This window comes from Rosa chinensis, chromosome 4 (genome assembly GCF_002994745.2).
Source record: "Rosa chinensis cultivar Old Blush chromosome 4, RchiOBHm-V2, whole genome shotgun sequence".
NCBI lineage: Eukaryota > Viridiplantae > Streptophyta > Magnoliopsida > Rosales > Rosaceae > Rosa > Rosa chinensis.
The window spans coordinates 51,129,847-51,157,414 of NC_037091.1; the positions used below are offsets into that span (position 1 = coordinate 51,129,847).

A 27,568-nucleotide genomic window follows, 5' to 3' on the forward strand; every position below is an offset into this window, starting at 1 on the left:
GATCAATTTCAAGTTGTTGTAAATATTATAAATATGTGGCTGTCCACGTAACTCAACTTTTATATAAATGGGTCAATGAGAATGAATAATACACACATCAACATTTCCTCCTTTCTATCGATCTCTCTATATTATTTGATTCCTACTAGCATAAGTTTCTAGTTTACAACACAAGTCTAATTGTTGGGATTATTTAATTTTTAGCAATTCCTTCTTCATGGCTTCTCTGCCTCCCTCTCATCTAGTACCCAGTATCAACACAATTTCCCAGATGACTGCGAGATTCATATTTGCTGCTCCTAACTCTTTCTCTCACCCTTGTTTGAGATTTTCATGTGGTTGATGAAGAGAATTGATCAACTAAATTCAATCTTATTCCACTTTTTAAATAAGAATATATTGAATTTTATTGTTGGAGACGTGCAGCAGAGATTTAAATAGAATAGCGACGAGCTGGAGAAGCAATGGATGGGATAAGATGAAAAAACACTATGTTAAGAGAAAAATACCCTCGTCATTTGTTTTAAGTTGACACTGTTTCTAATAGTAGGTATGGAACTGAAGCAGAAAATGTTGATTAAGGTACTAAAGTGATAGTTCACAAACTCAAGATATCAAAGTGTCAAATTACTTAAATTTCGGAGATTGTTTGTGACTTTTCCTCTTTATATTATATCTGGACGTGTTTGATAGTGTCTCTCATTCCGAGTTTAGCCTAATCAATATTGAAGACACATTCTCAAAAAAACAAAAACAAAAAAAAAGCAAAAAAAGAAAAGAAAAAGTCAATATTGAAATCATAGAAAAGAAATTCATTGTCGTTACAAAGCACCATTAAGCACCTAACCAATAGATAGTAGGCCCAATATATCCATAGGTAGCCCATACAATCATGTTTAAGTAGTAATGCAGCAGCTCTAGGCCTACAAACTATTAATTAGGCTGGATTTAGTTCGGCTCAGATCATTCTAGAAATGGATGCACAGCTGGTGATCAATGAACTAATTAGTGACATTCTAGACAGTCTTTTAGTAGGAGTGAGGACACTTTTCCACTTCTTCCAATCAGTCATTTATACTTATATTCCTAGGAAATGTAATCAGACAGCGCAAGTTTTAGCTAGGAATGCGCTTTTGTATCCTGCATTTCAAATTTGGATTGAGGATGGTTCACAATGGCTTAAAGTATCTTTAGAAGACTCTCTATTTTAGATCCTTAGCTATTTTAGAGAGTATGTTTAACTTTTTATCTATTTTAGCAGCTGCAGCAGACTCCTAAGTGGCTCTCTATTATAACTTTTAGCTATCTCACTCCTAAATATAGAGAGCAAGATTAGGCTCTCCATAATTTAAAACATTCATTTTGAGTTATTTCATGTAATTTATAAATACATTTAAATTATTTAATTTTTATTTAAAAAATAATATAAATTCAAAATTAGCAAGAATAGAGAGCACTGATACAAATGTATTTCTAAAGTGGCTAGCCAAAGTCCTTTGGCTAAATTTGACTCAAAAATAGCTAGCATTGCTAAAGATGCTCTTATAACTGATGTAAATATCTCAATTGCGTAATTAATGCAATTTCCTTTTCTCAAAAAAAAAAAAAAGAGAGTATTTTTTTGAGGTAAAATGATGATTTCATTAATAGCAAAACACAAGCCAAAATGGTACAGGTACTTAGTTCCCACCAGGAGTGATAGGTGTCATTACACTTGAAACATTTCTGCTCCTCAATCAGGAGCCTATCAGAACTAGAATATTCTAGCTAGGAATAATAGCAAAGAAAAGCTTCCGAAGCCAATGTGCTCAATTGCGGTGCATCAAGAAACTCTTCCTCTTTGGATGTAGAATACCAATATTCTATAGGCCAAAAAATCGGTACATAGCTTCCTAATACAAGGAATTTATACTAATTAGACAACTAAAAACATAGGATGGGCCTAGGGCAAAAAACACCACAGCCCACATAGTAAGCCCAAGATCATCCAAATGGTAGTCCAACTCCAGAGCCCATTCAGCAGACCTGGTCCCAACCCATTAGTCCAGACGACTTGTAGTACCCCAGAAACCCAGCGGCACCGCTTCCGACCTGTTTTGACATGTTCTACTCGGACCCATGCCGCCCCAATTTAACGCCGTCGCGACCTCCTGCCACTTCTACCCAAACAGCGCTACAGCACACGCCATCCAGAAGCAAGATGGACCATTGCCTCACCCTCTACCCACCGTCGAACCAGAACCCATGTCGTCCATCTTGAACAGCATAAAAACACGTCGTTGATCGATATGCAAACTAGAAACCAAGCCCATGCAACTCCATAGAGCGCAACCAACCACGGAAACCCTGGAGACCTTATTGGATCGAATACCCGTCCGGCAGCAGCCCCAAGACGTCGGCGAGGCGGAGGCCACCATCCATCGGGCTCCGCGGGACAAGGTCGAATACTCACTAAACAGAAAACCGGTTTGTGGGTAGTTAGGGTTTCTCTCGAGGAAGAGAGTGTGTCGAACTCCAAAAAAAAAAAAAACAAAAACAAAAAGTATTAGGTTTTATACAAGTGTTTAATTAGCATTAGGTTTTATTTTTGGCAAACTCTTCTATCGTCCGTCACAAATCAAAACCCCTCTTCTCTTCGACTGCTAGAACCCTAGAAGCAATGATGGCCGTCTCGTCAACACCAAACCGTCGTTCAAGTAGTTTGACGTCGTTATGGAGCACTCAGACCACCATTACTCCAACAGTAAATGACATTTACTCATCGACATTACAGTCTATCGACCAGAAGATCACGCGCGAGTGGAGAATTTTGGAGAAGGATCTCTCGGAAACCATATACATGCGTATGTACGAGACACGTGTCGACCTCGTCAGGGCAGTGATTGTAGGAGCAAAAGGCACACCCTAGGAGGACGGACTCTTCTTCTTCGACATCAAGTTCTCGGACAACTATCTGAACCAACAACTAGAGGTTCATTATTGCTCGCACGGATTGCAGGTTAACCATAATCTATATGCGTCTAGACATGTTGCTTGAGCGCGCCTACTCGACACGTGGTTTGGCCCGGGTTGGGACTCATCCCAATCCACCATCCTCCAAGTTTTGGTGTCAATCCAGGCGCTTGTTCTCAACTACGAGCCCTTCTTTAACAAAGTGGGTTCTAGGTTTTTAAACTGGTGGTTTGACATGAAGGATGAGTCCCAAAAATACAATGGGGAAGCGTTTATTTCAACATGCAAGTCAACGTTGTATTTGCTCCAAAATCCACCCAAGAATTTTGAGGCTTTCACTGCCAACCATTTTCTTGTAAGAGCGAGTGGGATTGTGAGAGCGTGCAAGGCTTATGTGAAAGTCGGCAGTTGTACCCACAACTGGTCGAGGCTTTTAAAATGAATGAGGCTTCTCCAAAGAACAATCCGGTCAAGGAATTGATGGCGGAGAGAAGTTCGACAAAGTTCGCAGATCAAGTGAAGAAGAAAGCTGAGCCTGCGGCCTTTACTGCAGGCTGGTTATTATCTGCTGCATTTTTGGTCTGTTGGACATTTATATGGTCTAATTGCTATATTAAAAAGAAGGATTAAATTTTGTTAAGTCCCTATACTCTGACTCTTTTTTCATTTCAGTCCCTGACATTCTCATTTAATCTAAAAAGTCCCTAATGTCACAATTTCCATCCGATCGATCCCCGCCATCCAATTCCTCCGTTTGTAGGCTGACGTGGCATTAAAGTCAATGTCAACTCAGGGCCACGTAAGTCTTTCCAATTGTGAAATGACCATACTATCCATGCCCTCTATTATGGGTATTTAGGACGCCCTTCTCCGTCATTTCTTGATCGTGTTGCAGCGACGGTGACCCAGATCGGGAAGCATGTTGCAACACGGATCCTGACCACTTTCTCCTTCTTTTATTAAATCTGAGAAGCATCAAATCAAACCCTTCTCTGTCCAATCCTAGCCTTTAGAAGCACTGACCCGTGTTGCAGCGACGGGGACCCAACCCTCTCTCCATTTTTCGGCTACCTCTCGATGTCTGACTAGTGTCATTCAACTCCTCTTGGTGATGCGAACCGGAGCCCGATCTTCCTTGCTCCAAACGAGCGGCGACAGTGGCCAAGCTTCTGAAGAAAAAGGCATCTAGTTGATTTTAATGGAGTCAAAGTCGCTCTGAGTCCCGAGTATAGCGCCTTCTCTGATGAGGTTGGCGCCGCCATTTTCTGAGATTGAGAGCTTCGAGTCCGAGTTTGGGACTGAGTCAATTCGGAGATGAGCGAAGAGAGAGTCGAGGAAGAGGAAAAGCGTGAGGCCGCGATTGGTGCTGCTTCGGAATTTGAGGAATGAAATGCCATCGGTGGAAATGAGGAGGACCACGAAGGTTTTCGGGATAGGGAAGAGGGTGGATGGTGCCCGAGTCTTGCGTGCGGGTGATTTGAATTTTGAATTTGTTTTTTTTTTTTTTGGGTGAATCTCAACTGGTTTGGATTTTGATTTTGTTTTTTTGTGAATTTTACTCTTTGTTGATGGGATAGATGTTACTGCATCTGCAACATGGAGAAGTGGGTCTAGGGATGGTTGTGGTGGAGGGTAGGTGGTGGGATTGGGTGTTGTGACAGGTGGAGTAGGAGGTGGTGCAGCAGCAAGTGGTGGTGGTGACCTTGAAACTACTCTCGGCGAGTCCTTGAATATCAAAGAAGTTTGAGGATCATTGAATGACAAATCCGAGGAGGTTTTTGGATGATAAGCTTGGTGGTGGTGGTGGATAGATTGGTGGTGGTGGCGGCGGTGGATTTTGGTGTGAAGAAAAGAAAAAAAAAGAATAAAAGAATGAATTAGGGAAAATGAAAGGGGGGTATATTGGACAATGTACAGCTTATGTGGCATGTAAATTGCTGAGTTGGCGTGGCTCGAGTGCCACGTCAGCAAGTTAAAGGCCTAAATTGACAGAATGCTAACAGACTGTACCGATCAGATGGAAATTGTGACGTTATGGACTTTTCAGATTAACTGAGAATGTCAGGGACTGAAACGAAAAAATGGTCATAGTACAGGGACTAAACATAATTTAATCCTAAAAAGAAAATCAAGAAATCATTTATGCAGATTATATACCAAATAGAATGCATAGATTTAAACAATGCAAAATGATAAAAGTTAGAAAAACCTTTAACAATATGGTCGAGTGTAGAACTTGGTTCTATATCCTTAAGACGAAATTGCCTCCTCATTGGTGCTTGAAGGGTTTTAATGGCAAACGTCTCCCAGGATACAACGACCTTCTTCTTGTGGTACTAGCACTCCAAATCTCAAGAACAGCGAACTTAGATTGTGTATGAACTCTCTCTTGAAAAGACTCAATTGATTTTCAAGACATTAGGAAAGACTCATATGTAAATGAGAAGAGGAAAGATGAATTCAAGAAGATATATACAGAATATGGTGTAGCAAGTGTTTTATAGATGTACGATGACTTTTGGATGAGAGAGGAGTTTTCACCAAAAGTTATCTTTTGTGATCAGCCATGACTTCTCATTGCATAATCATTTACATTTATTCAATTTCACACATTTTCACTATATTATTCATCCACAAATTATGGAAAATAAAATATTTAATATTAAATTTTCCAACAATCCCCCACATGGATGAAATAATTAGTTAGCAAGAAATTTTCAAAAGACGACGCGCGCCGACATATGAGAGAGTTTGGTTAAAATGATATCGCATCAGGATAGGTAGCTTTTGGGTTTGAACCTTCCTTAGTGAAATACTATCGGATTTACTAGCTAATCAGTGAACGTGATGTCTTGAACTGCTCAGCCATTTATGTAAACCAAGACAATAATATTCACACAATACCTTTTCATACACATCTAGTTCTACGGTTGTGTCCTTCCGGCCATGGACAACACCCGGTATTCATGAGTACTTTAGAGAATTCAGCCTGTAAAATTCTCATAGAAACAGCCTCATTTCACACTCATAGGTGGCTTCCTATGAAGAGTATCCTTCTATACCCTACTTGAAAATTCAAGCTATAGGAACCATTAAAAGCAAAGCTTACCCTTACTCATTATGCATTGTTTCTTCATCATAGGACATGGGAAGGAGATTTATCTCCACAATGCTACTTCAAAATCATCCACCATTTTGTTGTCCCTTTGAACCTAGATCTTGGGATCTCCAATCAACTAGGTTGGGTATCCATGATGGCGACTTTATGTATTAGGCTTATATCGCATTCCTTTCGATGTCCAACTTACTCTCTAGTTAAACTTCAATACAAGTAATTTGGGCCCACTTGTTTAAACTGTAACTCTATTGCAAATCAAATTCAATATATGAAATAATTTCATTAAGAGTAGTTACCGACTCAAGTCTTCGATATGCTAATCGAGACTTACTAATTACATCAACTAAGACAGAAAATGTTTAATTTAGACACCCCCACATTTTTAAGGTATTTGAAGGAAAGCCTCTAATCTTTCCATAACTTACGAGATATCCCATTACAAGATATCATTTAAGTAACTCCGGGCAAAGCATCCCTTCATAAGTTAAGGTCCTTATGAAAGTCTTAGTAAATACTCCACAGTTTTCTGATGCATATGATCCTCATCGATCACCATAGATGTCATATAGTTCTCTTTTATCGCCCTTCTTTTCTCTTCTAAACAAATAGTGTATTCTTTATCTCTTTTGATTAAAAGGTAGAAACCTTACGTTTTTACCATGGCTTACTATGGCCAAATAACGTATTTGGTTGAATTCATAACTCTACGGTGATTACCATATATCCATTGATCCATATATACTCTCTTTACTAGTGAAGACACTGGCAAGCAGTGTTTGATTCATGGATTCTTACATATAAAAAAAAAAAAAAACGTACAAATGCTTTTCCAATCATTGACAGAAGCATTATGCTTCAATTATTCGGTGTATGATGATTAATAATCTACTTATCTGATACTACTTTTCCAAATTCTGGAAAAGATCAACGCATACTAATGTCATGGAACAAATATTAATGCAATTCCATTGGAAAATTAAATATATTGGTAATTGAACAGTAAGATGCAAATTCAAACATACCTCTTCACATATAAGCCAACTAGTACCATCTGCAGTTCTATATATATTTGATTACTCATATTCAAGTGCGCAACAGGCATATCATACACAATTTGAATCAAATATTAATTGTATCCTCAAGATATCAAAATAGAATGTTGACATGGACAGTAATGCATGTCCAGGTATGTACAGATATCGAAACATGGATATAGCATATGACCAAACGCAAATTTGGTCTTAAGATTGTTGGACACATATATGGTCTAATTGCTATATTAAAAAGAAGATCAACAAATCATTTATGCAGATTATATACTAAATAGAATGCATAGATTTAAACACTGCAAAACGATAAAAGTTAGAAAAACCTTAACAATATGGTCGAGTCTAGAACTTAGTTCTATGTTTTTAAGACGAAATTGCCTCCTCATTGGTGCTTGAAGGGTTTTAATGGCAAACGTCTCCCAGGATACAACGACCTTCTTCTTGTGATAGGAGCACTCCAAATCTCAAGAACAGCGAACTTAGATTGTGTTTGAACTCTCTCTTGAAAAAATTCAATTGATTTTCAAGACATTGGGAAAAACTCATATGTAAAGGAGAAGAGGAAAGATGAATTCAAGAAGATATATACAGAATATGGTGTAGCAAGTATTTTATAGATGTAAGATGACTTTTGGAAGAGATAGGACTTTTCACCAAAAGTTATCTTTTGTGATCAGTCATGACTTCTCATTGCATAATCATTTACATTTATTCAACTTCACACATTTTCACTATATTATTCATCCACAAATTATAAAAAATAGAATATTTAACATTAAATTTTCCAACAATCTATGTAGGAAACTAAGTTTAGTTGACTGCATGCTTGCAGAGATAACCAGAGGGGTAAACGGATATTGGTACTCCATTGGGTCAGTATTATTGCACTTCTCATATTTGGGTTCCTTTTCGGACTTTCTGATCAACTACGTACACAACAGTTTTCTTATATTTTTATTGGACTGCATTCAGGTATGATTGATAGACTCAAGCTGATGTATACTTATATTTGGTACACGCTCAGGTATGTGTTTTCCTCTCACACACCCAATCCTTAGCTGAAGGGACCGATGCATTGCTCAATTTATCAAGCAAATTAAGATTCCTTTCCTCACCTTATGACTTGCTAGCCAGACCCAAAGTAACATGCGCGGCATTTTCATCATTTATGGCACAAACTAGTTTGTACTAACTCATTCGTGCCAACACCTTCATTGTAGGCTACCTCGATTAGTTGGATAGGATTAGGGTTCTTGAAAGATTAAACACAGAATATAAACAATTAAACAGAAACAAATTCACTATAGATACATGTATTAATATATTCAAACATCCAAAATTGCCAACAAATAGTTTAGATACAATTCTAATCATGTGTTTGTAATAGTTATAGAACATACACTTATTGGAGTTATTGATTACATATCTAGAGCAGCCATGCATGGATTTGGATAGTGAAAATGAGATCTTATGTGAAAGTCTAAAGTCTAAACTCCAAGAGTCTCTCTATGGAGCAATATGATGAAGACTTGTGTCACCTCATTTATATAGAGGTGACACCAACAGAGTTCTACCCATATTAGAGACCCTGTTTAACTATGATTGATCCTCTATATTATTATTAGATTTATCTCTTACCCGCCTATGGAGATAAGGAAACAATTATCATGTACTCATCAATATTAGATCACATACGATTCTCAATATTGTCAAAAAAGTGGAACTCTGAACTCATCACAAACTCTTATAACTTAATCAACATGCAAGTCATTCAATTAATCACAATCACTTGGTTAAATTGTTTAAGGAAATTGGAATGCAGAGAGATTGTAGAGAGAATTACGAGAATAGTTGTGTATATTCATTGATAATAGGAGCCCTATATATAGGGATTACAAAGCACTTAATCTTGGAGTACAAAGATTCATATTCTCTCCGAGTTAAAATCTCTCCTATTACAACATAATCTTAGAGTACAAGGATTCATATTCTCTCCGAGTTAAAATCTCTCCTATTACAATTATAAAATTAATCCTAGTTTGACAAGGCACACTAAAGTCAACATTCTTCGGGTCCATGTATAAGTGTCTTACTGTTCTCACACTAGGTATAAGGAAAAAAAAAAAAGCACAGTCCATATAACCATAATCTGAAACAACGATGGCGCCCTTAGTGGAGAGCTTCCACAGATTCGACGTCGTCTTGGACCATTCAGACCACCACTACAGCAACACTGACGGGAACGGAAACAGTTTCACCTACTGTGGAAGCACAGTGTACAAGAAGATCATGCGCGAGTGGAAAATTCTAAGTAAGCACCTCCCGGACTCGACCTATGTGCGAGTGTACAACACTCGAATCGACCTACTGAGAGCCGTCATTGTTGGAGCAGCCAGCACTCCTTACCACGACGGATTGTTCTTCTTCGACATCAAGTTCCCGTCCAACTACCCGTACCAACCGCCACAGGTCCATTACCATTCCCACGGATTGAGGCTCAACCCGAATCTGTATGAAAACGGCAAGGTCTGTCTGAGCTTGCTCAATACGTGGTCCGGGAAAAAGAAAGAGATGTGGGATCCAAATCAGTCGACTATCCTCCAAGTGCTGGTGTCTATACAAGGACTGGTTCTGAACGAAAAGCCCTTCTATAATGAACCCTTTCGTCTCCGTCTCTTTCAGGAGGAGAACTCCCGTCGTTACAATGAGGACGCGTTTATCAAAACGTGCAAGACGACGTTGTATTTGCTCCAAAAACCGCCCAAGAATTTTGAGCTTTTCACCGCCGACCATTTTCGACAGAGAGCAAACCGGATACTGAGAGCTTGTAACGCTTACACTAACAGTCGTGTGGGAGTCGGGCACTACAGAGATGACAATGAAAATGAAACCAAGGATGACACTAAAGTTAAGGACTCTGCAATTTCAGTTCACCCTGTTTCGACGACATTTATTGATTCGATGGAACAGTTGTACCCGAAACTAGTTGTGGTTTTTAGATGGTATAAGGCCTCAAATTTGGTCGAGCACTTGAATTTGGAGAACGTTACGACGCCGCGGGGGGCTGCAGGCATGCTTTGTCGTCCTTATTGTCTTCTGCTTTGTTGTGCATTAGTAGCACTGATTTGTTACTTCATGTTTAGGGCTTAGCTAGTGTCTACCGTCTACGTGCTGTGATCAGATTAGAATGAGAGCTTGATTTTAACAGTTCGCCTCTTGGATATGTTTAGGGTCTTACATGAACGATAATATATATTCCAGCCCTTCAATATCTTAGTGCGTTGTAGTACGTAGTAGTTTTCTTTTATTGCATTATAGTATCACATCACATGTATATATACTAGTCCTCATGAAGTCAGGAATGGAATTTCTAATATTTCTTTACTAAAGAAAAACTGATTTTAATTTGTTTGAATAGAATTTGGGTAATGAACAATATAATGTAGCTTGGCCATTCCAGAAGATGATCATTCTAAAGACGTATTGCATCAATAAGCGGCCAGCAACCCGATGAATTAGGATACTTAAGGATTAAGTTTGAGTTTGATTAAGTTTAAAACTCTTACATATTTACTAGTTCTACTTTGCTTATGTTTCTTAATTCGATTATTGAGTGTGCGAGTGATTAAATCAACATCTCTCATAATCCTGAAAGATGTCGAGAAAGAGACCTAACGAGTTTAAGCGATTCGAAGGCATTTTCGACATCTCAGACCACCACTACAAGAAGAAGGACAAAGACTGTTCCATCGATAGACGCAGTAAGGCCTACAACAAGATCATGCGCGAGTGGAAAATCCTAGAACAGAACCTCCCGGACTCCATCTATGTGCGCGCGTCCGAGACGCGCGTCGACCTCTTAAGGGCTGGATCAATTCAATGCTGGACTAGTGGCTAAAGTGCTAAAGCTGAATGAGGATGCTAGCCAATTCTTCTTTAGGTGACGATGATGCATTGATGCTGCGGGTTAAATAAGTACTTTACACGTACAATTTGCTAAATTCAGTGGTTTATAAAGATCTATAAGTTGACCTGTGGGTTTACGGTACTAAGTATTACTGGATTTAAGTTTCAGAGGTTGAGATATATAATCAAGGCATGTTTGCTCCTTGTGCTAATTAGAAGATATTGATCATACTCACGAACAGTGTGACTAATGTGAACAGTGTGACAATGCATTGCATCTATTGACAAAAGTTTGCATGATTTTATCAATGTCATCATAAATATAATTTAAAAATTTGTTTGAAGCAGAGTGGTATAAAATTTGAAAATTTGTTTTTGATATATACAATATTGTTCAAGTAAATTTAGAATATGTGTCTGGTCCAAACTCTAGGTTACTTGACCTAGTAGTAATAGGGTTAGAATTAGAGATAATATCAGAGAATCTTGGAGATATCCAATCAATTGTAATATTGCGTTTCCTTGTAGAATTCTGATTTTATGCCTTGTAATCCTCTATATAAAGAGGCCCCTATTATCAATGAAAGTACGACCCAATTCTCTCCCAATTTCAGTTTTCCTTAAACACGTTATCAGCACGAATCCCTAACCCTGAAACCCTAAATTCGTAGCCTTCAATCCCTAGCCACCACCGCCGCATATATTGAAGCCCTCAATCCCAGGATTCCAGAACCGGCGGCAATACCACTGGAACCGGCCTGAAAACCACCGAACCGGCTACCGGAAGTATCGAACCAGCTCTCCAAGAAGAAAAAAAGGGATCCCTGCACCGGTTCACCACCTTCCGGACCTCCGATTGCTATCAAATTTTTCCAGCAGCAGCTCTTCGATACTAGGATTGAGGAACCGGAAGAAAAATACCAAAAACCGGTATAAAAGTAGCAGAACCGACCAACAGAAAAGCCGACAGAAGAAAGAAAAAAAAAAAAGAAAGGAAAAGAAGCCCAAGAAGCCAAGAAGCCCAAGACCAAGCCCAAGCCCACTGACGCAGACCCCACATCCATGTCAACACAGGGCCACAGCCACGTCACATTAGGCCAATAACTTCAATATAACCACGTGGTGTGGTGTGTTGGTCGAGCTGCCTAGTCTGGAACCCTCAGGTCTAGAGTTCGAATCCCAACTCCATCCCGTGGCCAGCAGATTTGAGGGATCTGGGTTAGTTAAAACACCCAATGGTTCGTGCGTCTGCGGTGCAGTGATTAGTCTGGCTATGCTGGGATACACTGCATGGGTGTGTGTGTGTGTTGGTTCTATTGACGTCTTCCACTCAAAAAAAAAAAAAAAAAACTTCAATATACAACAGTTTTTACACAACGAAAAAAAAAGATGTTGTGTGATGATGGAAAGTCAATCATACAACATGATTAAGAACCTTACGTTGTATAAGGCCATAAAAATTTTGAAGTTTTTATGTAGAAGGTGATTGCACAACACTAACAAGAATAATTTGTTGTGTGAATGAAAAAAAAAATAGCTGCAGATTTTCCTCCTAGCTTGACTCAAATTTAGCTCCAAATTGGTACTACATAGTACAACAGAATAGTTAAATCTATTGTATGAGAGCAGCTTGCAAAATATCATACAACTGTTTTTTACTTTGTGTTGTCCAAGTGAGGAAGATATATTAGGATGGTTTGGATGTGCCCTAAAATGCCACTCATTTCCCCCCAAAATGAACAAATTTTTATTAACTTATATGTGATGATTGTAAGCTCTTACAACCAAATTATTTATCTGTGTTGTCTGAATACTGATACTTTGATTGCTCATAGGCGGGAACTTTCCCTCTTTGGTCGCTCAGCTCAAATTTTTTTGCCAAAACTCAAACTTCCTACTTTTTTTTTTGTTTTGGAAATGGAAAGGAAACATTGAAAACAAAACCTCTCTCTTCTTTCAGATGCCCAACACTCCAGCTCGGCGCCTCTCTCGCGAAATCTCCCTCTTCATCCTTACCCACATGGCCAAAAACACCAGTTGCTATCGAAGCAAATTCCTATCCTCCACCAATTGCAATGGGTAAATTTCTCTGTCATCTCTCCCTCATCTGCATACCAAATTGGGGGTATCGGATTTCACTCGATTTGACTCCCACCCCGCCGTAGCTTACTCCGCCACCGCTGAGTATTGGGTATGGAGAACCTGATCTCGCTGGTCAACAAAATCCAAAGAGCTTGCACAGCTCTCGGTGACCACTGCGAAGCTAACTCTTTGGGACTCGCTTCCTTCTATCACTGTCGTCGGTGGCCAGGTCAGCTCTCGATTCATTCCTCCACCTTCACCACGGTGTTCTGTCTTCCTCTTCGCCTTCCATCCCATTCTTTCACTCCCCTTTCTGTCACCATAAACCCCTATCTATAACCATATACCCAAACACCAATCTGTCATCTTATTCTTGCTACTCTGAAAAGGTAATTTTCTAATATTCATTTGTCCAGTGTTTGATATCTGACTAATTTTAGGTTTGGTTTTGCTTGCAATTTGGGTGTATATTTGCAGTGGGTGATGGAATTACTTGAGCTTTTACTTTTGATATTGAATCTCTGTTTAGTATTGTGTCCTTCCAATCAGATTCTAGTGATAAATTAAGTGTTTGGAATCTTGTTTGGGCTGCAGGAGTTTGGCTTTTGGTACACTTGGTTTACTGTGTGTGCATTTATTTGCAGGTTGTAATTTGCTGCATGAGTAGAAACTTACATATTGACCTAAAGAAAACACACTGAAAATGATCGAATTAAGGGAAAAGGAAGCAGCTACAACAAGAGACAGAGACATTGGAAAGGGAGAGAAAGAGGTAGACATTTTTTTTTCCTTTTCAAATTAAATAAATACCAGTTGTTGAATATCACAGCTAATTTCTCAAGTCATCAATTGTCTATAGTCATTCTTTAATCAAACAAAAGATTAGAGCCTTAGAGGTTTGCATATTAAATAGGAAATACTTTGACCATTTGCATCTTAAAACTAATCTTAAACACAAAATTCTGTCATCATCCTTACATAGAAACAAAGGGAAGACTAACTTCAAAATATGTATGCTTTATTTGGGGGAGTAAAATTCATTGTGAAATTTGTCAATGTGTTATCAAAATGACCATTCTGGTAAATCTGCAGGAAAAGGTCCAAGGCCCAAATATGCAATTATCGGATTTAACACTTATCAGTTTCTATGGGATAGATGAAGGATTGTCTTTGTTCTTTCAAGTATACTTGATAGTTAGTATTGATGCTTATCTGATAATTATCAGGTATGGATTCCTTTGATGATTATCATCTTGCATTTTGTTCTTGCTAGTACATGATAGTTAGTATTGATGTAGACTATTATAGTAGTCTCACTAAAGGCTTGGAATTTTTTATTAATAGCCTGACTTGTATTGTACACCCTCTAGATTGGTACTTCTGTTGAACTTGTTCATTCTTAACAGTTATTATTGTCAACTTTTGATATCTGCATTGTCATTTGGTAAAATTAATTTCTTTGTTCTGTCATTTTAATCTCTTGTTTATCTGTTAATGAATATAATTATCTAAGATGTATATTTTCAATGAAAGTTTTATGTCAACTTTTATGTGAACTTAACTTAGTTGCAAACTTATTATAGTGTTTCAAACTTGTTATAGCGTTTTACGAATTGATTGGGACTAAACCACATATATGCACATATATATGAGATTAAGACATTGGTGAATAGCTATTTGGCTGTCAAAGATGCTTATGTTTGACCTGGGAATGATCCGCTGGACTAGGAAGCACACTTTCAGCTGGAGAAATTTCATAAGACATAGAAGGAAGGTAATTAATATCAAACATCTTTTAATTTTGACAATCTACTTCAATTTGTTGCTTCAAATATGAGGCCTAAGATCTAATTATCTGATCTTTTTCTTGGTTTCTTTTGGCTTGCTCAGAGTATATTTTAGTTTTGAAGTTATTATTGGTGGACTTTTTATATGGCTATCTTCTTAAACTGTATACTGCAATCTCATTGCAGGTCTGGTAGTTTCTGTTGTAGATCCTCCACAGGGTGAAAGCATTATTGATTGTTGTGCTGCTCCTGGAGGAAAGACTCTTTACATTGCGTCACTTTTGAGTGGCCAAGGTAATTCATGATCTAAATTATTAGTTCTCTATATCAACCCACTGAGGAAGAATTTTGGAATTCTTATTCTTGTATTATGAATTGGTCTTACTTTCTAATCTTCTTTTACTATCATTGGGTTTGAGGTATGGTATATGCAATTGACATAAATGAAGGGCGGTTGAGAATCCTCAAAGAAATGGCTAAGTTGCACCAAGTAGATGGTGTCATCACCACTATCCATGCTGATATGCGTAGTTATACTGTAAGTTATCACCTCTATACAACATTGATCTTTGGGACATGAAATTTCTTATTGTCCTTATCTTTTCTCCAGGACAATAATACTATGAAGTGTGATAAAGTTCTGCTGGATGCTCCATGTTCTGGACTGCGTGTTCTCCCCAAGGTGATTGTATAAGAATTAAAAGTTAACTTAGGCTGTATACCAACTTTCTATTTAGTTATTTGATGCTATATCTCTTATTGACTTTTTGAAGAGGGCAGACTTGCGTTGGAACAGTGGAGATTAGAGGATATGGAGGAGCTTAAGAATTTGCAGGATGAGCTCCTTGATTTTGCTTCTCGGTAATAACAAAATTCTCTCTCTCTCTCTCTCTCTCTCTCTCTCTCTCTCTCTCTCACACACACACACACACACGAATTTGTTTCCAATATGAATTTATTTCCTAGGCTTGTATTTTGATTTCCCCTTTGATTTTATGTTTTCATATTTTAAATCTATGTATTTGAAATTCTAGATTCCTAAAAAAAAGGAGTTATATTTCTCTCTTCTCAATTGATAATATGAGCATACCTTTCATGCTCTTTTTAATAGAAGTGTCGAATGCTACCTCTTTTCTCTTGCTTGGTGCTATACCTTCAACATGCTCTTGCTTTTGCAGGTAGCTGAGAGCTTGGAGCTGGTGAGAAGAAACTTAATTGTAGTTGATAAAGAGTGAAAACATTTGTTGCATGGTAATTTTTCTAGATCTATGATGCTTTTCAATTTTGAATCTGATCAGCTGCTAATCAATTTCAATAACTTATACTTTTTTTTTTCGATTCAGTGAGCCTTTCATTATTCATGGGTTTTCTCATTTGTTTTTATTGACTGATGTTGTGACTTTGGGAAAACACTTGAGACCTTGACGATCTATGTATGCTTGTTTTGAAAGAAACCTGGAAGTTGAAATACACAACTAACTGGAATTAATTTTACAACTCTGTATTAAACTATTAATCCAATCTTTTCTCTTTCTTTCATAGATAGCATATGCTATGTTAACATAGTACTGTCACTATCAAAGTCCCAATTGTGTGTATACATGTACAACTTAAAGCTTTGTATTAATCAAGCCTTTTCTTTTACTTCAACTAATAACATAGGCTGTGGACTTAACTAACATAGTAGTATCACTTTGAAAGTCCCAATTGTGCGTACATGTAAAGATTAAAGTTCTATATTAATCCAGCCTATCCTCTAGCTTTTGTAGATAACTGAGATCCTCAAGCTGGTAAGAAGGACAGACTCATTCTGGATTCTGCAAAAGATAGGGAAAATATTGATCCTAAGGACGCACCATTTTCTGCTTCTGCTGGCGTATAATATTCACATGCAGCAGTTGCTCCTATTTTTGTCTATAATTATATTAATTTCTGATGGTTTGTTGATATTGATAATGGCATGGCACTCTAGTTTTGGAATAATTTGTATCAGTTTTGGATATCCCAAGTAGATGGGCATATGTATTAGAATACCTTTTTTCTTTTAATGTTGGCTTGGATGATTGAGAAATGCTCCATTTTAACATTTGATGTATATAGAATGGGTTGGATTACTCATTTGATGGTTTGTAATGTGTTTTCTTTCTAATTGATTGCGTTCATTAGGTAAAATGGAGCATTATTGTGCACAAAATATAGAAAATGAAAATGATTGTACAACAATTTTATAGTGCGGCAATTCAACATTGTTTGAATACACAAAATTAGGCCATTCACACAATGCATTCATTACAATCACACAACGGTAAAAACTAAACTCTATTGTCCAAAACCAATTCACACAACAAGCATGTTGCACAACTGAAGTGTGATGGTATATCAGACGACGGTGAAATTAAAAAAACTGTTGTCTGACTAGGCTTTCCAACAACAGCTTTGGAACAAGTTCTGTTGTCTGAAGGATGCACATGCCACGCATAGCATGACTGCGCGGCAATTGTGGCTGCCATCTGCCGAGTGAAGGCACAACACTTTTAACAAATAAGTGTTGACTGTTTGTGTTTCACATAACGGGTTTCCACCGTTGTGCCATTTTTCATCACATAACGCTCCGATACACAACGGAGATCGTCCAAATCACACAACGAATTTGGTCCGTTGTCTGTTAGCTTTTTTGGCCTAGTGTCAACAGAATAGTCAGCCGCCACGTCAGCATCTGGGGACCCACTGCCACGTCAGCATCCGGGGACCCACTGCCACATCAGTATCGGACTCCACTGCCACGTCAGCACTGGACCCCACTGCCATGTTAGCTCGGTCAACCCCAGGTCAACGGAAGTCAATAGTCACGCCGATCAATGACACTAGCCACTTTTCCGATGACTTTCCAGCGATTTTTTCTTGTCAAATTTTTCGACGACCTATTTTGAGGTATTTTTTTTCTAAAAGTTCCACTTTTTTCGAGTTTTTAAATTCAATTTCTCTTCTTTTTCAGGGACTTGCAAATTCCTTTCTTCTACCACCATTTCTTCATCATAGGGGAGACCTAATTAAGCCTAACAGTGGGGGTTCGTGCTCACTCCAAGCTTGGAGTTTGTAGAGAATTTATGATCGACCACTTACGTCATTGTTTCGATCTAATCCAATACCTCTTGGAATTGAATTTCTTGGAAGCGATTACGCTCATAATTTCATAATTTCTTGGGAGCAACTACGCTAAGAAATTTTATATGTTTTCATGGTAGTTTACACTCTGAAACTAATCCTAATTTCTTGTTCTCTTTCAGAATGAGTAACCTGAACAAATTGGACTTTGCTCCATCGGGAACAACTGACTCTGAATATCACAGGTGGGTTCATGATATTCGCAAGCATCTTAAGGCCGATGGAATCTTGGATACGATTCTCGAGCCTAGCCAGCACGTGCTAACTGTTGAGCAAGCTCAAGCTTTGGAAGCAAATAAAGCAGCCTTAGAGGCAAATAAGGCAAAATCCATCATCCTAATGACTCGTCATATGGGTGATTCGCTCCAGTATGAGTGTATGAATGAAGAAAACCCCAAAAGGCTGTGGGTCTCACTCGAATAAAGATTTGGCAACGTCCGTGACTCTCTGCTTCATGACCTAGAAGTGAGATGACATAGCCTTCGCTTCTGTGATTTCAAGTCAGTTCTTGACTACAACTCGGAAGCACTTCACATTAAATCCTTAATGGAATTCTGTGGTAAAGAGATCACAGATGTGATGTTGATTGAGAAGACTCTCTCTAGCTTCCCCGTCTCTGCATTGATGGTTGCTAAGAACTATCGAATCGATGTTACTGCAAGACGATCACAAGCTTTCATGAGCTCATTGGAGCTATGAATGTTGTTGAAAAGCATGACAACATCCTTGTGAAGAACTTTAATTTGAGATCCGTAGAAAAAAAGCATATTCTGGAATCCAATTATAGTCGCGCCCTTAAGAGAGGGCGCCAAGAGCGAAACCCTAATCTTAGGGATACTTCTGGACGTTATGGTCCATATAAAAGCTCTACTTGGGAATGTAACCACCAAAATAGGCAAACACGGAACCGAAGAGGTCAACGTGGAAAGAGAGAGGGAGGCAACGCCTCTGGTCATGTTAGTGGCTCCACCAACACTAAGAGCCATCTAAATGACACTTTCAAAGTGCCTCAATCAATGGAGTCTAAGCAAAGAGATGTATGTTCTCAATGTGGAGTATTCGGTCATTAGGCACACATTTGTAGAGCTCGTGAAGAAATTATCACCACCTACAAAGCATATTGTGAAGCAAGAGAAGCTCACTATGTGGAACAAGAAGATCATGAAGATGATCTAGAGTGAAGGGTTGAAGACTACAAATCTGGCTGGGATCAATAGATCGCCAATTCTGTTTAAGTCTTTAGTTTTTCCGAGAGATGTAATAGGCAATTGCCATATACTTTGTATTAAATGCTAATGGTTTAGTCTTTCTTCAAAGTAGGCTCACCCAAAATAAGTGTGATGTCTAGGAAGATTCTAAGATTAGTGGTACTTAAGCGAGCCTTGCTCCACCGACATCTCTCTACTCACTTGGTCACATTTATTTTGGAAAACCATTGTTTTGCATTAGTTAGCATTTTGGATTAGATTTTCTTTGGTCGAAGAGACAATGATGTAACTCTATTGGCTTATGAATAAAATTTCAAGTTCTTTTCATTATGACTCCATTTTGATTCTGAGCATATGACTTTGTGACTTCGATGGCTGGGCCATCAGTATTAATTCAAGGACATGGAATAGCCCAAGTTCCCCTTGCCAAAAGGAACCTTGATTACAGTCGCAAAACTCTCTACGCTCTTAGGGCAAATCGCACCTATGAGTAGCCAAATGATTTCATGCGAAAACACATGTAGAGAACGGAAATGAGTTCCTTTGCAATACCTCTAATGATTGTGAACAAAGGCGCATCTTAGAGCAGTTTATGTGTCTCTCTAATCGACTCTATGTCACTATTCAAGCTATTTAATCCAATAAAGTCATGAGAGAAGATCTCTTAGATTTAGACATATATTAGCTTTGACACGACATGATAGGTCATCCTAGTCATAATATGATGATCCGTCTACTAAAGACTTCACATGGACATCATTTATTTCGAGCGAAACGAAGCATGAATCAAAAGTTGATTTCTGGACCAAGTGTGACCGAAGCTGCTGCCTAGGGCACCGCCTCCGTCCACCACCAGCTTAGGGCTGGCATAGTCCTTATCCATGACGCCATGGATAGCGTACATCATGGTGATGATGCCCTAGGTGATGTTGCAATCACCAACTTTGCTTCAAATAGCGTTTCAGACGCTCAGGCCCAACCAAAATCCTTATTGGTTGCTTCTAAAGCCTCTCGCTAGTTTTACAAAACCCGTTCCTTAGGGAAATTAGGACTGAGACCGTCCTATGCAAAGGATATGAAAATACTCATTATGTTCTTACATAGAATCCATAGGGATTTTGTAGACTAATTCAACCGACTTGCGGACGGTTAAATATCTCATGATGTTGGTTGACACGCTGGTCACGTGTTGTGCCATTGTCCACTTATAATGTTGCTTATGCTAAACTCCTAGCACATATCATATGACAACGGGCACTCCCCGAATCATCCTATTAAGTCAATTGTATTTGATTATGCTAGAGAGTTTACATCAATGACTTTCAATGGATATTGCAATGGGACTAATGTTGGACATCACATTCCCATGTACACACCCAAATGGTCTCGTAGAAACGACTACGATGGTAGTCCGGACATTGGTAATGCGCATTAATCTCCTTATATCCGCTTGGGGTGATGCAATATCGCATGCAGCTATGCTAATTCGTCTACGACCCACTGCCACTCAATCTACCTCTAACCTTTGTGTTACAACTAGTAACTAAGTACAAGTATCATACTTACGCATATTTGAGTGAGCCGTTTATGTGCCAATTGCGCCGCCACAGCTCACTATGATGGGTCCTTACAGACGAATGGGCAACTACGTTGGATTTGAGACTCCGACCATCGTCCGCCACTTAATGCCCTTGCAAGGCGATCTCATTACCGCTGGATTTGAGGATTATCACTTTGATTAGACAGTCTTCCCGTCGTTAGGGGGAGATAAGAACACAGATGTTTAGTAGGAACGACAAGAATTGTCTTGGCATGTTCCCACTATGTCTCATCTTGATCCCTACTAAAGTGACGAGATCACACATCTACTGCAAATATGACTGCAAGGAAGTATGTCCCTATGAGATGACGTAGCGCCACCCTACGCGGAGGTAGGCATGGCACCAACACCAAAGAGAGTGGCACTCTGGCGTTACAAGCCATAACCCCAGCTAGGATGCGTGAGAGGCCCGTGGGTTCGAAGGATACTTTGGCACATTCCAATCCTCTGATCATCAAGACTTAAAATCCGTCTCATGAGAATCTTCCGAGTTATGGTTATTGTTGGGAGATGTCTCAACGTCGGAACCTATTCCTGAGAATATAGAGCTCTATGAAAATTACACTAGTGTACATGAGACGTGGGATAGAAACTCTATCATAATTGATGATGTAGTTGCGCATTTCGTTGTGCATGAGTTTGTTTGAGTCCGATGATATCGAACCATACTTCGTTGATGAATGAATGCAAACGTAGAGAAATTTGGCCTAAATGGAAAGATGCGATCCAGGTTAAGTTCGATTCTCTAACGAAGAGGAGGGTTTTTGAGCCAATGATGCCAACACCTCCTAACATAAAATCTGTTAACTAATGGGTCTTTGTTAGAAAGCATAGTCAGAAAAAGAGATGGTAATCTCGCCTTATGGCGCAAGGCTTCTCATAAACACCCTGGAATCGACTACGATGAGACATATTCTCTCGTAATGGATGTCATTGCACTCCACTACCCTATCAGTTTGGTAGTTTCCGAATAACTGATCATGCAGCTTACAAATGTGGTCACTACGTATCTCTATGGGGATCTAGATACGGACTGTACATGAAGGTTCATGGTGAACTTCATTTACCCAAGTCAAGTGGCTCTAGACCAGGGAGCGCGTTTACAATAAGGTTGAAACGCTCACTAAGATGACTACTTGATTCGGGAGAGATATGCCCACGCGTTTCCATAACAAGTTTTGGATTCTATCGCGGTGCATGTTTGACATGTTCTTCATTGGAAGCCCTTAAAGAGTTCCAGGAAACCGCTGAACACTTGAAATCTGAGTTTGAGATGAAATATTTTGGGAGAACACAATTATGTCTCTGTTTGGAACTTAAGCATCGTGTTGATAGATGCTTAGGCATTTTGACAAAGTCAAACCTTCAAGCACCCCTATGATCGTCCGTAGTCTTGATCCTAAAAATGATCCTCTTCGTCCGAAGGATGATGGCAAAGATGTGCGAGAGGCGGAAGTGCCCTACATAAGTACAGTAGGAGCATTATTCACTACTACAAAAAGTTAATCACACAACGGAACAGAAATCATCCGTTGTGTGTTTAAGTAAGCTTTATTGCACAACGGTACTTGTTATATTCTGTTGTGTGAATGCCAACAAAGTGATAACTTTTTTATCAGAACTACATTGCACAACGGACTTAAGTAATGTCTGTTGTCTGAGTCTTAAAAAAATTAGCGACAGATTTCCCTCCACTTTGGAGCCTTGGTTGCCTCTTGAAATCTGAAATTTGTGCTACTTGATACAACGGTGCTTTATATTTCCGTTGTGTGATTGAAAACTGGATGCCAAATTTTGAGGAAGCTTGATTGAATGTCTTCCACAAGGTAAACCTAGTGCAACTTGTAGAAATTAGACAACAGAAGTTATACTTTTCTGTTGTGTGAAAGTGGGAACATATAGGCGGCAACATTTTGAGCCAAATTGCTGTATGCGGCAGATTTCCCTCCATGTTTTGACACTTTGATACTCTTACAACAGTTTGTTAGGTTTCTGTTGTGTGAGCAACTTTAGAATTTGTTGGAAGTTTAATTGTGCCTCCCACCCAGCCCAAGCCACATCGTGTTGAAAGAAAAATGAAACAAATTCTCTCGAGCTCTCTCAGTTGTGAAACCTCCGTCTCTCCACCCCCCCTCCCCACGACTCTCCCAATCGTGAAACCCCCCCCCCCCCCCACGAAACCCCTCTTTCTCAGTCTCTCGATCTCTCTTGTCTCAATTTCATGCTCTCTTCTTCTTCAATCTCATCACCCCCTTTCAAACCCTAACCCTAAAATCTTCCTCCCCCAGCAATGGCCTCCTCCCCCGACCACAACCACACCCTGAATGGCGATTCCAACACCCACGCCTCCAAAAAGCCCAAACTCTCCTTCATCACCCCCTTCAAAATCGCCGCCTAATTCTCCCACCACGACCCCACCGTCGCCCGAATCAACAACGGCAGCTTCGGGTCCTGCCCCGACTCCGTCCTCCAGGCCCAGCGCCGCTGGCAGCTCAAGTACCTCTCCCAACCCGATCACTTCTACTTCAACCACCTCCAAGCCGGCATCATCCACTCCCGCACCCTCATCAAGGACCTCATCAACACCGACCACGTCGACGAGGTCTCCATCGTCGACGAGGTCTCCAACGTCGACAACGCCACCACCGCCGCCGCCATCGTCCTCCAACAAGCCGCCTGAGGCTTCTCCGAGAGCAAGTTCGAGCAGGGCGACGCCGTCGTCATGCTCCACTACGCCTACGGTGCCGTCAAGAAGTCGATTGAGGCCTACGTCACTCGCGCCGGCGGGCACGTCATTGAGGTACCCTTGCCGTTTCCTTTGAATTCCAACGATGAGATTGTAACCGAGTTTAAGAAGGCTTTGGACAAGGGGAAGGCTAATGGTAGGAGGGTTAGGTTAGCTGTGATTGATCATATTACTTCAATGCCGTGTGTGGTTATACCTGTTAAGGAGTTGGTTAAGATTTGTAGGGAGGAGGGAGTTGATCAGGGTTTCGTCGATGCGGCACACAGCATTGGGTGCACTGAGGTTGATATGAAGGAGATTGGGGCTGATTATTATACTAGTGGTTCTTTTGCCCGCCGTCCATTGCGTTTTTGTATTGTAGGAAGTCGCCCAAGGGTGTGGAATTGCACCACCCGGTGGTTTCCCATGAGTATGGGAATGGATTGGCTATTGAAAGTGCTTGGATTGGGACTAGGGATTACAGCCCTCAGTTGGTTGTAAGTGTCATTTCTATATTGTAAGTGGCATTTCCACTTACAGTTAGCATTTGAACCAGTTATGACTTCAGTAGCTTTTAAGTTTCAACTATAGCAGTTGTTTCAATTAAGTCTGGTGTTACAAGTTTGTTGTCAAGTATATAATGTTCGGATTCATTTTATATCATAACCTCTAGGTAAAGCTAATAAGGTATCCCTTTATGGATAGTAGGCCTTTAGATTAGCTAATAAGCACCTTCATTTGCAGTTGTAGCATGAGCTTAACAAAATCATATGAAAGAGCTGTTGTCAACAAGGCATGTGCCATAATTATACTGCCAAAAAAGGCAGATAGGTGAGGATTTGATCAACTTTGATTCTATTTGAGAAATTGTTGTGGACTATATGCTCTCAAATTTTCTTTGAAATTTCTTGTCATGCGAAATTCCATTGAATATTCTGGCACATCTAAATTTTTAACTCCATGGAACTTATTTGACTTGACATCCTCAATTGATTAGGTATGAAGTTGACACTGATGCCTATCTATCAGTTCTAGCTCTTCAACCTATTCTTAAGATGGAATCTGTCCTCTATATTGTTGAGGTATATCAGTAATCAGTTCTGGCTTTTTTTTATTTGGGTTCTGGGTTTTGCATTGAAGATGTGAAAGGTGAGTTCTTTTGGTTCAGAACACGTCATAATGGAAGAGAAGATGAGAATTGGAGGGTTGCTTAGTGGAGCACAGTCTAGTATACTTGAGGAGATGAAGTTGTTAAAAGAACTGCAGGATCATTCTGGTTTGTTAATTTGTTCCCTTCCTGCGTTGCTTTTTTTTTCTTTTCTTCTTACTTAAATTTTTGAACTTGGGTGGTTTGAACATATAATCAAGTCTTGTGCTACGTGGAGGTAGAGGAGAAGTTATAGGCCTCGGATTAAAATATAAAGTGAAATTGGTGTAATTTTTGTTTAGGAAGGTCTAAATATATTGGGTTGCCTAATTACTACTGCAAGTTGTTTTTGTAGTGGTTATGTTCTGTTTGAAGTAGCCTGTTTGATTCTGAGTGCTGAATATCTATTTGTTTTTACATCTCTTGTTGCCATCTGGCATTCTCCATTACAGTTTGCTTCAATGTGATTTAACACTTTTTACTTGGGTTTCAGATATGTTCGGGTACTTGGTGCATTTTACTTGCGTATCACAGGCAGCGATACTGATGTCTACCAGTACCCAGAGCCTCTGTACAATGACTATCGGAAGTTGAGAAGTAAATTGGCTGATGGACGTAAGTTATGATCACCCTGATTACTATTTCGTAACTGCTATATAAATGTTCTTCACCATTGGTCAGTTTACGTGCACGCTAACTCAAGTTTGCTTTTCATTGTCTCAGGTTTCTCGTTGACTCATGTGGATGAGCTTATTGATGAACTTCTGACAAAGGACTACTCATGCGACATTGCCATGCCACGAATCAAGAAAAGGTAATAATCTGTTGGAATGAGTTATTCTACATCATTTTGTTATTGTAATTTCTTTGTTTGTTTGTTTTTTTTTTTTTTTGAACTGTACAGATTCCACCTATCTATATGTTCTAATTGCATCTGGTCCTTTCTACTTATGTTTTATGCTACCTTCATACTCCTATCCCAGGTCTCTAAGAGGATCTATTGTTTGAGGTTGATGAGAATTGAATATTGATGCCGATGTTGTTAATTAAGGTGTGTATTTGTTAATTTTTAGCACAAGTTATTAAATATTGTGCCTCATTCTATATGGTCTTATTTATTTTCAGGGTCCCGGAAGGCCATAAATTCCGAGTTATGGCATGCCTGTGCCGGCCCCCTTGTTTGTTTGCCTCAAGTGGGGAGTCTTGCTTATTACTTCCCTCAGGGCCACAGCGAGCAAGTTAGATTCATCATCAGTTTGTCTCAGCAGATGAGTGTTGAATTAAGTTAGAGGTGTTCCAAGTGAATCCGTAGAGGGGTTATGTGAATACATAATAAAAGAAACAACAGAGAAGTAGTATTAATAGTGTTCTTTGTACTTTCCAGTATTAATATTTTGGAACTCTAAGGATGTTCCACCTTTTCTGCAAATATTTAACAGTGCATAATGGGTTGTGCTTTTCTCTTGAGCAGTGATGGTGCAGCTTCATTGGTGCTAGTGAGTGGGGAAAAGGCACTTGAACTTGGGTTACATGCTCTTGTTCTTCATTCCTCTGGAAAACCAACCCCTTTGGTACTGTATCATGCTCTTCTGCTGCAATATGTTCTAACTCGTGAAGCTTCACAATAAGCTTGGAGGTGATGCAAATGAGAGTATATATAGTGCACAGGATGCTTGATAAAATGACACAAGAAGGTTTTGTTGAAGCGAAAAGATATTATATCAGCTTTTGATTCATGTGTAGCTAGCTAGGAATGCTTTCTTGTTTGGTACATTACCTAGTCACTTGAATGTATGGATGTTTGAAAAATGGTAATGGAATGATATGGATTTGAGTACTTTTGATGTGGTAATTACTGTCCAATAGTCACTGGTTTGTTACTCAATTTGATTACAATATTCACACTACAGCTAACCAAATAGAGTAGTTATGTGAACTAACAACCAACAACAAAAGAAACAAACTTCTGTTGTGTGAGATTCATAACACACAACAGAAACCAAATAGAGTAGTTGTGTGAACTAACAACCAACAACAAAAGAAACAAAGTTATGTTGTGTGAGATTCATAACACACAACAGAAACCAAATAGAGTAGTTGTGTGAACTAACAACCAACAATAAAAGAAAACAAAGTTCTGTTGTGTGAGATTCATAACACACAACAGAAATGAAATCATCTCCGTTGTCTGAGTAATCAACAGACAAGGGATATAATTTCACTTCAATTGTGTGTTATTAATCTCAGACAACAAAGAATGAGTAATATCTGTTGTGTGTTACATATCTCAGACAACAAAGAATGAGTAATATCTGTTGTGTGTTATGAATCTCAGACAACAAAGAATGAGTTATATCTGTTGTGTGTTATGAATCTCACACAACAGTGAATTCTTTCTTCTGTTGTTTGAATGTACCTACACATCCCCGCGACTGCCATGCCAGGCACATGCTTGTGCAGAATTCACACAACGGAAATAGATATTCTGTTGAGCAAAGTATTGTCACACAACGGTGAAATCACCGTTGTTTGATTTTTCAATCACATAACACTCGTTTAGACCACGGTTAGTTTGGTCATCACACAACAGAAAATCACCGTCGTCTGATGACCTTTTTCTAGTAGTGATTGTACTTAGCTAAATGCACAAGACCGGACATCTCGTTTGCAATGAACTTGTTAGCTAGATATAGTTTTACGCCAACGCGACGCCATTGGATTGATGTAAAAGATATCTTTCAGTACTTGAGATGTACGATTGATATGGGCTTGTTCTATCCCTACAGAGAGATGATAGATTCAGACCCATCACACACCAGAAACGCCGCC

At 39.2% G+C, this 27,568-nt stretch overlaps 1 protein-coding gene, 1 long non-coding RNA gene and 1 pseudogene across 2 annotated transcripts; all 3 read left to right on the forward strand.

The window, feature by feature from the left end:
* The first annotated feature begins 9,279 nt into the window (after positions 1-9,279).
* Positions 9,280-10,269, forward strand: LOC112199500 (putative ubiquitin-conjugating enzyme E2 38). The gene has a single exon (XM_024340512.1). The coding sequence runs from the start codon at positions 9,280-9,282 to the stop codon at positions 10,267-10,269; it is 990 nt and encodes a 329-aa protein (XP_024196280.1).
* A 4,782-nt stretch (positions 10,270-15,051) lies between these two features.
* On the forward strand, positions 15,052-15,578 carry LOC112196257. Its single transcript, XR_002935073.2, has 3 exons — positions 15,052-15,188; positions 15,314-15,432; positions 15,505-15,578. It is a non-coding gene; the product is annotated as an uncharacterized LOC112196257 (long non-coding RNA).
* A 7,564-nt stretch (positions 15,579-23,142) lies between these two features.
* On the forward strand, positions 23,143-24,113 carry LOC112199501 (annotated as a pseudogene).
* Positions 24,114-27,568: the final 3,455 nt, after the last annotated feature.